The following is a 16,572-nucleotide window of genomic DNA, read 5'->3' on the forward strand; positions in this document are numbered from 1 at the left end:
AGTCCTCGAACTACCTCCGAGTTAGTTCCGAGTTAGCCAGCAACCAGTCAGTTGTATTGTGGCATTTGGAGTGTACTAATTGTGATACTGCAGATAGCAGTAATCGTAAATCTGTAATTTGGGTGATTGTAAATGCGAATGTGAAATAAAATTCGCTATACCAAATACATCGTGAAGTTATTTGTCGCGATATACGCCCAATACGCGACTATATATATATATATATATATTTCTCATGTTCTGATTACCCTTATCAACAATAGGCTTGAGTCTGAGCACAGACACACAAAGAATACTTTACTGCTCTGAAATGCAATACATTTTTCAATTCCTGTTTAATGCGCTCACAAAACGCTACACAGAATTATGCAATTTTGTATAGTTATTTAGGACACACTGTTACATCATTTCCACTTACACTGCCAGTGGAAGGAGTATGCAAATACATTTCCTCATAAAATTCTTATCTCTACATACATATAGATCCCAGTCTCATATTTATACCTGAATTTCAGTGTTGCCCAGGTAGTACACAGAAACTGTCACTTCACATGCAAGTGAGGTATCTACCATGTTACTATGTAATAGATTTTTCAATTCATATTATATGAAAAACAGGAGATTTGAATCCTACTGAGTAAAAGGAATATTTAACTTAGTTCATGTTCTTAAAATTGAGATGTTTGTATATTCACATGACATCTTAATCTTTCCAGACTACAGGCTCGATACTTTGACCCAGTTACACAACTACCCTATAGCAATTTGCAAGCATTCCGTATCCTTCGTGAGGCATATTATCAACAGCTAGAGGGACGTGGAGATCGAAATAATCCTGATGTTGCCCGCTGGATTGAATGGAGACAAAAAATGAAGGAACTCAAGTCTGCCATTGTGCAGCAAATCAGTAAGAGCATACATCTTGAACCTGCAACTCTCCCAGTTACATCACAATGATTCTGTAAGAAAGTAGAAAATAATGTACTTGGAATATGATATACTGTATAATAATAAATTGTATATTATAATTCTGAATTTTTGTTATAGTAGATGTAATTTTTTTCATATGCAAATAATGTTTAAGGTTTTCTTACTGTTTCAACCAGTATTTAAGTGAATTTGATAAAATTAAGGTATGCCTTAACCATGAAAAGGAAAGCTTAAAATAAATGTTTCATTAAAATATACAGAAGTATTATTTTACCTGTCATTTTATGAGGGTATGAAAGTTGAACTCATAGCCTAAGAACCTTACTTCCTGGATTTGGGGTTCTCACAAACATCAAAGAGTATTTCAGCCAAGTCACACAGTATTACACGCCAGAAGACCATGCTATTCAAAACCTTACTTGATCTCATGAGACAGGTACAAGATTTTGCACTAAAATAATGCAGATGCTCAGTTATTTTAGGGAGATATTTCCAGCAGTTGCAAAAGCCAGCAAAGTGCAAATAGTACAGTATCTAACTGAGATGGAAATATGCTTCTCATGATTGCATGACAGTCTACTGTGCAACTACAGAGTCAACACAACTTATTCATAAAAGACAACACATATTTACCATATTTTACAAGAACTGCTGGAAGTGATCCCCTATTTCCTTCAAGGATGCCCTGAAGCATGTAAGCATGATTGCAACATGTTCTGAAGTTCATCCATGGAATCAAGCAACAACATGTTCCATTCTGTAATGCATTGGAAGTGTAGTTTCCCCAAATATAATAATCAGTTATGAAGATCAGCTGATCTAAGTCAGAGTTTGTTGTTGATTATTCTGTTCACATATATCAGCTATGTACTTAAGGGCAAAAACAAAGGAATGAACTTTGGTGACTCAATCTTTCCAAATTAAGAAACTGAGGAAAAGAATTTTCAAGGAGGTAGAGAGATGGGATGAACTTTAGACAAAAAAGGTAAAAGATTGCCTGGTACACGGTTTCACGAGGAATGTCAAGGCACCAGGTAGGTGTCAGTAAACAATCCACTCCAGACACATGTCCATGTGCACTGCCATGATAACCTCAAATCTCAGACCTACTTCTCATGAGAAAATAATACAAAAAACAGTATCATTCTGAAATTCAAAACAAAGTGGAGATCGCACTGCTGGATATACATATTTTTCCTAATAGTTTCTAAGTTCCTAACTTTCTTCTTGAGGAGATACTTGGTAAGTATACCAGTTATTGGTTAGATTCCTGTTTGAACATTCAATTTTCCCACCCAATCACTTCAGAAAGCCTGCTGGTGTACTGGACACAAAATTTGGCCCACCTCTTTGTTCTCCAGAATACCTTTGGTTAGTTATGAAGTATGCTGTTTGCTTGTTTGGTTTACTCTTCAACCTGAAGATGAAGGCACTACATTCCTCTGAAAGTCAGTAAACATCTGAAAGACTAGACAGTGTGACATCCCTCAAGAAAGTATCAAGGTTCATATGAACTTGGACCAATCACTGTCATGCCTTTTACAGCTGCTACTCATCTTCTCTAGGTCTGTTCCACATTTTTTACCAAGATTTGGCCTCGCTACAACTATAAGTGAGCGGCAGTCGAAATAGCTCAATCATACAGCAAATGAGTATGGGCTGAACAGCTTGGGTTCGATCAGTTCGATTCCCACCAGTACAAAATATTTCTCTTCTCCACATATTCAGACGGTCCAGACCGCCTACGAGGACTACCAGCAATTACGTGGGCCACCCAGAGCACACAGAGCGACCCAGAGGACCGTGAGTTCTATCCAATGGGCACTGCGGTCTGTAGCTGATCAGTCACCGCCATCTAATGCCGAGGTCAAGAACGGTTCACATTTACCTCCACTCCCCCATATAATCTTCATAACGTGATCTTTAACTAATTAAACACACGAGCAACTTTACCTCACAACTATGAGTGATAATCTCACCATTCCGACGATCCCGACTCAGTGTCGCTTTCCTTGCTTATGTCCCTGTTGTCACATAATTCCAAAAATATTCTCAAAATATTGTCATCTCTGATACGTCTTGCATCTTACAAATAGCATTGTCAAATTCTCCATTCCACGGGTACCTGGAAAAGCTACAAAATAAACCAGGCCAAAGCAAAAGTTTACCTACATGTCCTCTTGTGCATTACTACCAAATACTTAGCAACTTACGTAATTAATTCCTACTGAAACGCCATCTTGAACAAAGACTGTGTTTCAAACCTCAAAGGCGACAAGAAATGCGACAAGGGGTTCTTACGTCAAGTGAAATACCATCTCTTCTATGAATAAAGCACTCTCTACACCTCCACACCCACTTCAAAATTAATATGAAAATATCCATTTGTGAAGTTTATATGATGGCGAAAAATAATTTTCGCTCAATATTCAAGAAGTTTGAATTTTTAAGGTAAATAAATAACGAGATTCAAACTTCGAAGTAAATGCAAGACATGTGTCTAACTTTCACAACTTCATACTCCTCACAAATCAGATTTTACTTTAACTTAAATATCTCACAATGTCATACTTGTAAATACAAAATAAATCTCTTGGCTCTAAGTTATTGTCACTGTTTTCTCATCATAATGCAACATCCCTTGCGCCTTAACCTTATTCGTATCGTGCACACCTACTATATAACCTTGCACATATTTCGAAGTATTGTGCAATTCTAACCTTATTCGTATCGTACACACCTACTATATAACCTTGCACATGTTTCGAAGTATTGTGCAATTCTGTTAGCCATATAAAAGGGACACGATATCACAGACAGTGCTGAGTAATTCTGAGTGAATTTAATCAATGGGAAATTCTGTTCGGGCATTATTACGTGTTTCAGCAGTCGCAAAAGAAAAGGTAACATTTCCGTCTACATGCCACGCTTAACACTATATGCCAGATCTTACAGCACATGAAGTACTTAAGTAGATATTGGTATTTTAATGCCATAATAAAGAAAATACAGCTTACGGTAACTCAGTAATCAGAACAATGGACGCACAACTACACAATGAAAAATACAAGATATTTATGTTCCGAGGGAGCAATGTTATAATCTGACGCCTGATAAGAGATTATTGTTAAGTCACTTTCGGACGTTTTAATAATTATGAAAATTCCAATAATACTTCTTTCGCCTGTTAATATAAATGTGTCAGCCGTCATTTGAAACGGTTCTAATAGGTTAATTTTATTAATAAAACTTTCTCATATTAAGAGAGTATCGAATTCCAGTCGCTTGTTTTACTAAGCTACAAATTCTACCATGTAAATGGTATTTGATGAAGTTGCATACAAAGGAACCTCAAAGCTGGAAACTGATTTGCTTATCACATTTTTTTTATTGCTAGTGGGGTGGGACTAAGTCCCTTTTACTGTGTCCACTTCTGGCCTATTGTACCAGCCCCCAGATGATAGGTGAGGGTGATTGTGAAGCAATTGGTGAAATGAAGATTGGGGGGCGAAACTGAAGTACTTGAGAAAATCTGCCCCAGTGTCAATTTGTCCACCACAAATCCCACTTGACCACAGCCGGGATCGAACCCTGGCTGCTGCGGTGGGAAGCCAGCGACTAACCACTTGAGCTATGGTGCGGCCCTTAAGTTCAAAAGTTTGTACATGTCTTAACCGTGTCAGTGATCCCTTACACTACACTAAGTTATATTATATAAAGTACACAACTTAATGCAAAATTGCCATTCCAGTTTTTCATCTGTAAGCAAATTCACACACTTGACATGATTTTTAAGTTCTTCAACAGCATAAGGAACATAAAGGTTGGTATTGATTGATTCACACTTTGTTCTTGGATAGGAAAATTTCTTCTATGCAGATTTCTTCTGTATCCTAGTTGTGCCATTCACATTGCGTAAACTGTGATCGTGGAGTATAGTATAATAGGCATACGTACCTTCATAAACAGCTATGTAGAGTTCCATGAGCTGTCAAAGCTAAGTAAAAATTACCACAGTAATACCCTCAAGTGTCTAAGTGACCAAATCTGCACAGTAGCCAATTTCTCAATATTCATAGACTGGTTTCAAATACACGTAAGAAGCGACTTCTTGTGTAGCACATAAATAGGCAGAAGTATAAAGTTCAGCTTAATTGAAATAACACTAAAATTAATTACCCAAGATTCTGCCCATCAATATGACTGAGATATCCTGGTCCCCTCTTCCAAATTGCATTATTTTATTTAACAGATCGGGGATGAAGGGTCACTTTAATGTAGTGCAACACATACCAGAAGTACTGTGTTAAGAGTAGATGCTACAGATAAGAAAACTTGTAAACTAGAATACAAACGCTAAAGAAAATATACACTATAAATAAAGTATATGCTGTCAAAAACATCTTAAATTACATCATCATCATCATCATCATCATAATTCAAAAGTTGCTGAATTCCATTTTAAACATTCAACTGGAACCAGTAGCAACATGCCAGAAATCTAATTAAACGTGCAAAACTTATCTTCCGTAGGTTTTCTACTGAAGATACGACACTGCCTTAATGATTCTGTAGACAATGTATAATACTGTTCTAGCATTTAATTTTCACTTTTTCCTATTACAAGAATTATCAATATGATTAAAGAGTGGGTTCCACTCTTATTAATGCATTAATGACAAGAATTATCAATATCATTACAGTATGGATTCTACACTGATTCATGTAAAATGATTCACATTGTGATAAATATCCTAAAGAAAACTTGTCAGTTGATAAATAATATGTTTATTTCAAAGTAATGACAAATGGAGAACATAATCATTAATTTTTAAGCATAAAGTAACATAATGAAACCACTTATACTTTATGTAGAATAATTACATGGAGCCAATTTTGTCATCGGAAGCTAACAGTCAACAACCTAGCCAAAAAATCACCCATATTTTATGGTACAAAAAGGTTCACCTCTATATGTACAATATAAACTCCGTCATAAATGTAACACTTTATTGTAGTTCTTGTCCCCCTTCTTTCACACTACATGTTTCGGTCATAATCGGCCATCATCAGGTGTATTTCACTTCACATAGCTGTCACACTGCACTCAATATTCATCATCATCATCATCATCACTGGCATAACAGCCCTTTGTGAGCCCTGGCCTTCCTCAGGATTGCTCGCCATTCTTCTCTATTTGATGCTACATTCCTCCTTTCCAGGTCGACTTGAATAGGTCCGTCTGGCTACTCTTTCCTTGGATTTCTGAACAATTTAGTTTTTACAGTGTGAGGTCATTAGCCTCACGCCCAACCCCCAACCTGGAGGACCAGGGTATCCCTCTCTGTCTGGCTCCTACCCCTTGGCCTGTCCGGCATGGGTGGCTCTACCAGTAGCTATGCTACCGCCGGCATAGCTCTCAGGGTCTCAGGAGCTCTCAAACCCCACCACCACGATAAGGTGGAGATACCATTGGTGGGGGCACTCAATATTAACATTTAAATTCCAGATTTCCAATTGTTCATTTTCTGTCATCAATCGGCACCTGATATTCCAAAACTCCCCTGGATGGGGATGTGTGGAATGTAACAGGATGCTTAAATATAATATAGGTTCATCACCACCTTTACAAAAGTATGCCACGATCCTTCATCTCGTACCAAATGAATCCAATCCACACTCTTGCATCCAGTTACTTTAAGATCCATTAATATTATCCTCCCATCTGCACAGATTAATGACTCTTCCATTTGTGATTCTGGCTTCTTCATTACTTGTTAAATTATACCTGTTTATAAGAGTGTCATTTCAGTAAATATGAAATGTTATTCCCTACATAATTTAATCAACTTTAGAAACTAGAATCTCCAAGTGTTATTTCAGCAAATATGAGTTCTTGTGCCTTACATAATTTAAATCTGATAAGAAATGAAAAGTTCCAAAATAACTTACAATTATGAAATGCTAGCAATCATGCACGAGAGTTCAAACACAATATTCTAGTTCTTCTCCCTTTATGTGGGAGTAAAAGTAAAGCTGTCCCTGTAACAGGCCATGCAGGCCCATAGGGTTGTGAGACGTTGAGGGTCCCACATTATCTAGACAATCGGCTCAAAGATGGCAGTAAGGTTGTTAGCCTTATGCGCCGGCTGCGCTTTACTCCCCAGGAAAATTATTTAATTAATTCATGGTACTCATTTCTGTTAGAGGCTGAGTAAACCCCAGGGCCTAGTGCGGCTGGAAGGATTAGGTCAATTGAAAAAATCCAATGACCTCATCGGGATTTGAACCCGCAACCTTCCGCCTTGTAGCATAGTGCCTCAACCAACTATGCTACCGCGTGCATGGGGGAGGAAGAGTAAAGTAAAATTTGGGAAATATGTTAAATGTAACTACAGTCAAAGGCCTGCACTTAAAAAAGAAAATCTGATTGTTGCTGAATAGAAGGAAGTCCCCATTCATGGATTATATTGGAAGCAGTGGATTTGCATACAAACAGAAGGAAATCTTCAATCAGGAACATAAATAGGGGTTCCAACATATTATTGAACAGAATATCATGCTTTACAAAATTCAGTTGTCTTTGGATAAATGCATACATTTGGAATAGGGTGTTCCAAAGTCAAATCCATAACTAATGCCATGTACTTATAACAATGACATAGTGTGTGCCAATATACAGTCACAAGTATTTTGTCATAAACAGCGTCTCTGGAAGTCCTAACTTGCAATTTTGGTTTCCAATTAAACATCATTGTGTATGTATGTGAAATTCACACATCTTGGTACGAATGATGATAAAATTTGAAATACTGAAAACTCACATTGAAATACAGCTGTATTTGGCTTTGTTAAATTTGCTTTACGTTGTTTCAGTCTGATGATTGTGGATCTGTTCTCTCTCCAGCAATGGCTTCTGGGAAATGTTTTACAGATTTACCAGATGTGCTGTTGTTAGAGATTTTGTCATACTTGAATATTGAAGACCTTGCAATGTCTGTACAACATGTTAATTCACACTGGCAGAATGTGTCACAAGATAGTTCACTATGGAAAAACCAAACCTTCAGTCCTGGGTGCAAGATGACCGACGAAGAAATTGCAAGACATCTCAGGAATATGCCAGCATTACAAGCCTTCTGTCCAAGTGGAAGAATCAACACAGAAGTCATTGTTGATACACTGTGCAGATACTGTATAGATATTCGACATATAGAATTCAAGTATTTCCATGAACTGAGTAATTCCAGATTGCATGAAATTCTTATAAAATTTCCCAATATAGAAAAAATGTGTATCCCCTTCCCCATAGAAGATCAGTTACATTTTGCGGATCTAGTTGGACAACTTCAGAAATTGAGAATAATAATTTTTCACGCACATAATGTCCCAGTTGCAGATGGGGTACTTAGAGCAATTGCTGACGGATGTCCATCTCTGCAATGCTTAGATCTAGGATTTGGGATATTCCAAAATCAAGATGTTGAATACTTTTTGGAAAAAAAGGGACAACAGCTTTTGTCGTTCTGTTATAGAGGCTACATGTCAAATGTAGCCCACAGATTCTTGACAGAATGTGCAAATCTGGAATATCTCGTTTATGAACACTGTAATGAAGATCTGCCAAGTACAGACATACAGTGTCTCTCAAAATTGTCAGAAATGCGCAATTTGACACTAATAGCTATTAAAGAAGATCAGACACGAAATGTATCCACCATATTTAAGAATGAGTCAATGTCTAAATTAATTACTTTAGACTTATATCTCTGTGATGATTTTGATGGTTCATCATTAGCTGTGATTTTGACAAACTGCCCTCAACTCCAAAGACTTACTGTTCGAGACTGTGCACTAACAGATTATGGTTTCCAGTATATTGGTAACTGTAAGAATCTACAACTTCTTGATACTGCTGGTTGTTCTTTAATCACAGACAAAAGCATGGAATATGTTGGTGCTGGATGTCCAAACCTCAATCATCTTTATGTTGCACAGTGCTACCAGCTGACAAACAAAGGCATTGAATATGTTTGCTCAGGCTGTCAGAAACTGAAGTACCTCAGTATTCAAGGTTGTCCTGAAACGACAGATGATGTCATGGAACACATATTCAAATGCAAACAACTTGAGGTTCTTGAACTTTCATGTAATTCTCATCTATCAGGAATTCATTTTCCCCTGATTCCATCAAATCTCGTCCATTTGAATGAACTCCGTGTTCATGATTGCTTTTCATTAGATGAAAAATGTATGAGCAAACTTAAAGAAGAAATGCCACACCTGTTAATTGTAGGAAATTATACCAAAAATTAGGAAACTGATTTTAACCTAGCACATGCAACATATTTCATTTCTCAGTTACTGTGAAAATGAAGTAAAATTTGGTATACAAAAAATTATCTAATCCTCAAGAAAAATAATCTGTGAAATAATCTATACTTTGTATAAATAATCATACAGTATATTATTATTTCTTCTTATGTCTTCACACTGCTGATATTTTTTTTATCTGTACACTGTGTGATGTTTTACATTGAATGTGACTGTTTATTAATGAAACAAGAAATTAGAGTTGTGCAATATAGGAGGCAAAGAGTGAAATTAAATTATATATATAATAATATAATAATTATTTTGTGAATGTATAAGAGGTGGACCTTCTTGGCCCTTGCATCGCAACCACAGTGATCTATTGATTCTAACTGGGAAATTGTTGGATATGGTGTGCTTCAGGGATCGGTGTTGGGACCCTTACTCTTTAATATATACATAAACGATTTCCCACTTGAAATAAATAACATTTTGGAAATTATTATGTTTGCAGATGACACAAGTATTCTTTGCACAGCTAAAGACTACTATAATTTAAAAATAAAATTGGATGTTGTTTTTAATCACATGTTTACGTGGTTTCAAAATAATCAACTAGTGTTAAATCTGGATAAAACAAAAGTGATAAAATTCACCCCAACAGCAGCTACAAGCTACCCTCTATATACATTGTTTTTTAACAAAAAGCTGAAAGAAGTAAAAAACGATAAAATTTCTTGGTTTGCAGCTGGACAATCATCTGATTTGTAAGGGACATATCGATTTTTTGCTTCACAAATTGAGCACAGTTTGTTTTCTAATGCAAAAATTATCCTGTGTATTAAATATAAATAGTCTTATAGCTGTATATTATGCATATTATCATTCATTGGTGAAATACATCAGTCATAAGGTCTTTGTTATACAAAAGAAAATAATAATAATAATAATAATAATAATGATGGGAGTGGGCCCAACTCATATATGTAGAGATCTATTTAAGAAGCTTGACATACTACCAATCCCATGTGTATGTTTGCTTTCATTGATGACATTTGTTGTTAATAATTTGGATAAGTTTCAAACCAATAACTCTGTTTATGTAATTGGTACCAGAAGGAATGACCACCTTCACATACCTTCAACACATTTATCATCCTATCAGAGAGGGGTGTATTATTCAGGGGTCAAGCTATTTAACACTCTGCCGTCAAATATCACAGTTTTAAAAAATGATAAAAAGCAATTTAGGTTTGTTTTACAAAATTATTTGCAAAGTAATGTATTTTACTCTATTGATGAATTTGTCGAGCATGCAAGGGGCTCAAAAGTTAAGAGTTAATAAATGGTCTGTGTGCGTGAATTATATATTGTTGAGACTTGCTTGTTATAATTGTAGCAGTATGTATGATGTCTGTTTTAGTTACGAATTTTAATATTTTATAATGTAACAGTTTTAATGGTATGGCTTGCCAGTGTGTGTGGAATGGCAAGGCGTGAATTTGAGAATGGTTTTACCATGACGCATGTGTGTTGTCCTGACAACTTGAGCTAGCTGTGAGAGGCCTGATTATGTATTTTATTGGACAAAGGACGAATTATGTGTAGTCATCATGAATTTGTAATATGTGACATGTTTTATATCCAGCCCTATGGCGAGATGATTGGATCCATTAAGTGAAAATAAATGTAATGTAAAGAAATTCTTACTTCTGGAAATGTTTTTGTGCCATTTTGTATTACAAAGATGACCACTTCATGCTATTCAGAAGGCATAATGCTTCAGTTGTTTCTCCAATTAAGTTTATTCCAGGCATATTTGGGTAGCACTGTATGGTTTTTCCTGGCACTGTAAAAATGAAATGTATAAATCACAGTCTACCTTCATCCATGAACATGCCCAGAAACTTGGACTTATCCATCAAACAAATAGTTTACTGTAACAACTCTATTCATTAACAAAATGTCTTACATTTGAGTCATAGCCTTTGTTGTCTTGAATGAATTTTGTAGAAATGAATAATTAAACATCAGATATTTTCCTTTCGTTATAACATAATACAATTTTGGGGTTTGTTGGGATATTTGAACAGACTGACTTTGTTACTGATATTGGTGGGAACATTTGAGTGTTAGAAATTTGATCTGATTTCTGTCAGTAAACCATTTATACTTCGCCTTGGAGGCTATTCATCCTTAAATTTTGCATGTGGTATGACTGTTAAATATCTTTGCAAATAAATGAAGATCTATTTGTGATCTACAACTTCATTCTTCTTGAATGGCCAGGCTTTTTTTTTCCGAAATCCTACACTGCCAAATAGTGAGTTCTATACCAGTTTTGTGTCCACAGTTGAGGAGGGTTCTCATCTTCATCATCATCATCATCATCATCAGTAATCTGTCAGACGACAGGTCCACAGTCTCTTCCAAAACAATTCCTCCACTTAATGCGATCTAGAGCTTTCTCCTTCAAATGACAGTATCCTCTTCTGTCCCCAAGGTCATCCAGCATCTTCTTGTCACTTCTATCCGCCCCTCTATCTTTCCTTCAATAACTTCTTTTAGAAGGCAGTAACCGCGTAAGATATGACCAATCCAATTAGCCTTCCATTTTCTTATTTCATGTAGGATATTCCTCTGCTCACTGACTCTAATTAACACTTCTTCATTTCTCACATAATCAGTCCAACTGATCTTCTCCATCCTTCTCCAACACCACATTTCGAAACTTTCCAGATGTTTCTGATCTACTGCCCTAAGTGTCCATGTTTCAGCCCCATACAGAGCTATGCTCCAAATGTAGCATTTCACTAGTTTCTTCCTCAAATTTAAGTCCAATTTGCTGGTAAAAAGATTCTTCTTCTTGCTAAATGCAGCTTTTGCCATGGCAATCCTGGATTTAATTTCACAAGTACACCTTCCATCATCTGTTAACAAGCTACCCAAATATTTAAAACATTTCACATTCTCCAGTTGTTTTTGGTCAATCTTTATTGTGACTGGGGTTGGTTGTCTCAAAATTTTCATTTCTTTTGTTTTCTCCACATTCATTTCCATGCCATAGCACCTTCCAATTTCAATTAGTCTATCAATCATGCCCTGTAGCACAGTTTCTTCCTTAGCCATTAACACAAGGTCATCTGCATATTTCACAGTTTGAATAATTTGCCCTCCTAATTTGAAGTCTCCAAGCCCATCCAGAGCTTCCTTGGTAAGGCATTCGCTGTACAAGTTGAACAGAATTGGTGATAAACAGCATCCTTGTCGAACTCCTCTTCCAATCTGCACACTTCTTGTCTCCCCACTGTCCAGTCGTCCTCTAACTTTCTGATCCAGGAGGGTTGTAAGCATTACAAAAAAAAATCCATTTCATGCTCTACATAACTTTAAATCACCAATATACATAAACTTATTAATATCACTCCACTCTACATATTTCTGGTGGCTTCAGTGATTCAGCTGCAGTAATTATGATTATATATGTGGATAGCATAGTTGGTATAGTGACTGGCTATGGGCCAGACAACGGAGTGGTCAATTTTGAGTACCGGTAGGGTCAAAAATTTTCTTTTCTCCACGTCATCAAGACCATCTCTGGGATCCACCAACCTCCTATCCAATGGGTAATGGAGGCTCTTTCCCCAGGGGTATAGTGGCCAGGGTGTGAACCTGATCACTCACCTTCAGCTAGTGATAAGGTCAAAAAAAATGTGGATCAAGACATCCACTCCTCATATGCCTTCATGGCATATTGCTTAATTAGTTAAGCACCTCCTGTCCAATGGGTAATGGAGGCTCTTTCCCCAGGGGTATAGTGGCCGGGGCGTGAACCTGATCACTCACCTTCAGCTAGTGATAAGGTCAAAAAAAATGTGGATCAAGACATCCACTCCTCATATGCCTTCATGGCATAGTGCTTAATTAGTTAAGCACAGGGACAACTTTACCCCTGAAACAGAGAAAGTAATGGGAAACTGGAGAAAATAACAAGGTGCTTCATAATATCTGACAGACTAATAAGATACTGGTGAGCTATGTGACAGGGTGTGTAAATCTGGATTGGGTATAAGGTGTAGATACTATACAACATAATAAATTGTTACTATAGGATTCTGACGATGGTGTATAACACACTGATATGTTGGGATTTTGGACTTTATCCATCGTCCTGGTTTTTAAGATAACAAATAAAAACACGACGTTTCGGAAACTGGATCTGTTTCCGTCCTCAGGTGAAGGAAAACACCTTATTAGCTCTCATGGACTTAGCCTGGTCTCAGGTGTTTATAATCTTCATGTTTTGTGACATTGGTTTGTCCAGTGATTGAGGCTAGCTCTTTCTAAGGGACCCAACTGAATAGGTGTTTTCCTTCACCTGAGGATGGAAACAGATCCAGTTTCCGAAACGTCGTGGTTTTATTTGTTATCTTAAAAACCAGGACGATGGATAAAGTCCAAAATCCCAACATATCAACATAATAAATTGTTGTGGCATAAGCTCGAAGAGATTGGAAGTTCAGAGGCAATTTAATGTAATCTAATATGTCAGTAAAGGAATTCAAGAAAAGGACAAAGACCTAACACTGTTTCTCCTTTTCTCTACACTGCATGGAAGTATAACAAGTAAAACCCCTGAATGTTCAACTGGGCATATCGCCATGAAGTATAATCATGCTATTTTTTTTTCTGCCCTATACTCATACCAGAAATGATCCCTTTTTAGGAACTTACTAAAGAGGTATTCTCAAACCTGTGGTACAGACTTCAAATTCTGGTGGCAAAGTAAGGATCGCTAGGGAGGAGTCTGTACAGTGTAAAGATGCTGTCCAAACAATGCTGTAGCATAGCTTTGCTATTTGAAAAGTGTCACTACAAAATGCACTGGAACTTCAAAGTTATATCCAAACAGTGACACCCCGAGTTGTGTGAAGATGTCTGCAGACCCAACAGGCCATTACATATATCTAAATCCTTCTCCTTGGTCTACTACTGAAACACACCCTTTTCCAAATACCACAACTCCACAGCGTGCTTTTAGGCATATGGAAGAAGCATTGTAGTTGTGGGCCTTACTGGATACAGATAACTAGAGGAACTACTGAAATAACATGTTCTGTTATGAGCAAATATACAGACTAGTCAACATAAGCGACTGCAGTAATGAACACTACCCTCCACAAGTTTTCCAGGATATTTTTTCATGCACCAAGCATTTCCTCCCTTTTTATCCATTCACAAACCCAGCAGTTTGCTGATTATGTCCATCATGTGTTCGTGATCTAAATATTTCTATAAGGCCATTAGTTGCTGCTAATATAACTTCTCTCATCATTTCAACAAAAGCTACTATCATTAACAGTTCCCATGCAAACATTTGATGTCATGTGACTTAGAAATATATCATTTTGTACTGAATAACATGTCGCTTAGTGACATCAGCCTTTATAGGTCACTTATCAGAATACACAGGTGATGCGTGACTGCAGGCTACCTGTGTTGACAGTTATTGTGAAGAATAGGAATGCCTTCATCTCTTCTACCCTGAATATGTAGACAGTACTCTCTTGGAAACAGTGGTAATGGTTGACCGTGCTAATGGTGGCTTACCTCAGAAGACAAATTCTTAAAAAATGGGAATTATACATTTGCAAATGTAAGGCTCTCACAGCCGTTATTATCAACACTAAAGTCTTCTGGGATGTGATACTGTGTTTTTTTGATCTGGCCTGCATTTCACATTAACAGTTTGAGGACCGGTCGCATGATATAATGCTTTTGGCTTTTAAACGTGGTGGACCAGTCACATGATATGATTTTCGGACATGTTAGGTTGTAACACACTATACCTTGCTCTGGCGCCACCCAAGTTGCACGCAGCTGCATAATAAAACTCTGGAATGTTTGCTTACTTGTCAGTAACTTGACCTCGCTATTTTCTTAACCCACTATAAAGGAAAATGCTTTGCCTTTGTATGTATCAGCTAGTAGTCAGTGGTGGCATATGAATCAAGGACAAATTCTTCACCGATAAGCTAGCTGACCTGCCTTGTGAGACGCGTAGTCATGGTGATTCAGAGAGTGGCAGTGACAGGGGAGAACAAAGAATTGTGGCCACAGACAGTAAAAGTGACAGTAGCTCCGACGATAAAGCGGGTAATAACATTGCGGGCACAGTAAAAAATCTAAAAAAAAAAAAAATCACAAAAATCTAAACCCTGATTCGAAATTGAAATACAAAGCATTTCTGATGAATGTGGTAAAGGCCTGGGCTACAGACCAGATGGTGGTGGCAGAACCAGGGTCAGACACAGACTTAGCACGACTGGGCCCTTCAACTCCCACCCCACGCAGGCCTCATGTGGACCCCCCAGGGCGACTCTTGGGTGATATGCGGAAACATACTCTCATGAAAATTGTGAAGAGGGAACATTCCAAGGGGAAGCATCCTTCTAGGCAATGCCGTGTTTGTACAATTCACAAAAAAAGGAGTGTGTCTACATTTGCATGTTCTGTGGAATGCCACTTCATAAAGGGGAATGTTTCCAGAAATATCACACCCTCAAGCACTTCTAGGAGCATTGGTAAGTGTTCTCCAAAAATTTTAGTTCATAAAATTAATTAGGAGATTTTATATTATTTTTTAAAGTGAACAGTGCACAAGTTAGGATAGTAGGTTTAATAATGGTGGCCCCAGGGTGATTTAAATGTTTAAATCACTGGTCTGCAATGAGTTAATACAACTGTATGGCCAAGATAGTATATTAGCAGGGCAGTGGCTTCACTTGCACTGTCAAGAGGTTGGACTCTTTATCAATCCACTACACAATCTGCTGAGAACCACGAGCTCTAAAAAAAAAAAAAAAAAAAGTAATTTGAAAGATACTAACCAACATTTTGGAGGAACCTGCTGTCTTCACCTTCTGGGCACCCCAACTGTTTCAGAGGAACCTGCTGCATTCATATTCAGGATATCCTGACCAATATGTCTGAGAAATCTGCTACCTCCATCACTATGATACCCTGAACATGGTAGCAACATCACTATGATACCCTGAACATGGTAGCAACAGGTTCTCCAAAATACTTGCACTTTACTTCAACCTGCATGGCATCACATCTCATATGACCATAATATTTTATACACCTGTAGATTCTGTATGTTTCCAAGTATGATTTAAATTGATCTAGTCATGTAGCAAAGTTGCCCCAGAGGTCATCTCACTGATGATGCTATTCACTTTCCTTCAGCCCACAAAAGGAGATGTAGACCTAAAACACTGGGTGCATATAACAACCCCTGAAAATGCAGAAAAGTTTGCACTGGAC

General features: G+C 37.3%; 2 protein-coding genes and 3 long non-coding RNA genes across 8 annotated transcripts in view; 2 read left to right on the forward strand and 3 right to left on the reverse strand.

Annotated features, from left to right (window-relative positions):
• The window catches only part of LOC111861626 (vacuolar protein sorting-associated protein 72 homolog), a 21,266-nt gene extending 20,081 nt beyond the window's left edge, over positions 1-1,185 (forward strand). Inside the window, exon 8 of the mRNA XM_023846342.2 lies at positions 717-1,185. Within this exon, the coding sequence (XP_023702110.1) occupies positions 717-957 (241 nt within the window). The 3' untranslated portion in view covers positions 958-1,185. The remainder of the gene's footprint in view (positions 1-716) is intronic.
• LOC111861628 overlaps positions 1-3,746 on the reverse strand; it is a 15,427-nt gene extending 11,681 nt beyond the window's left edge. The window contains exons 1-2 of one of the 3 annotated variants that reach the window (XR_004512705.1): positions 3,671-3,746; positions 2,884-3,055 (exon numbers count right to left, since the gene is read on the reverse strand). This is a non-coding gene — a long non-coding RNA (uncharacterized LOC111861628). Of the gene's footprint in view, positions 1-2,883; positions 3,065-3,143; positions 3,639-3,670 lie in introns of those variants that run through there. The other 2 variants (XR_002842284.2, XR_002842282.2) reach the window with 2 other exon arrangements.
• LOC117282097 lies at positions 875-2,689 on the reverse strand. The gene is made up of 3 exons (XR_004512706.1): positions 2,297-2,689; positions 1,564-1,687; positions 875-959 (listed from the first exon to the last, which is right to left on the reverse strand). It is a non-coding gene; the product is annotated as an uncharacterized LOC117282097 (long non-coding RNA).
• Positions 3,745-10,153, forward strand: LOC111861625 (dynein regulatory complex subunit 6). Its single transcript, XM_023846341.2, has 2 exons — positions 3,745-3,833; positions 7,807-10,153. Exons 1-2 carry the CDS (start codon positions 3,780-3,782, stop codon positions 9,244-9,246), a joined length of 1,494 nt encoding a protein of 497 aa, XP_023702109.1. The 5' UTR covers positions 3,745-3,779; the 3' UTR covers positions 9,247-10,153.
• On the reverse strand, positions 6,412-11,667 carry LOC111861629. Of its 2 annotated transcripts, none has more exons than XR_002842286.2 (2): positions 10,954-11,667; positions 6,412-6,718 (listed from the first exon to the last, which is right to left on the reverse strand). It is a non-coding gene; the product is annotated as an uncharacterized LOC111861629 (long non-coding RNA). The 2 variants fall into 2 exon arrangements; XR_002842285.2 differs by lacking the exon at positions 6,412-6,718 and adding an exon at positions 7,998-9,010.
• Positions 11,668-16,572: the final 4,905 nt, after the last annotated feature.

The sequence above is a fragment of the Cryptotermes secundus genome, unplaced genomic scaffold (assembly GCF_002891405.2).
Source record: "Cryptotermes secundus unplaced genomic scaffold, Csec_1.0 scaffold43, whole genome shotgun sequence".
In the NCBI taxonomy this organism is placed as follows: Eukaryota; Metazoa; Arthropoda; class Insecta; order Blattodea; family Kalotermitidae; genus Cryptotermes; species Cryptotermes secundus.

Coding starts and splice junctions, on each gene's coding strand:
- LOC111861625 (XM_023846341.2), top strand. CDS start 3,780: ATGGGAAATTCTGTTCGGGCATTATTACGTGTTTCAGCAGTCGCAAAA. Junction 3,834..7,806: donor CAGCAGTCGCAAAAGAAAAG/GTAACATTTCCG, acceptor ACGTTGTTTCAG/TCTGATGATTGTGGATCTGT.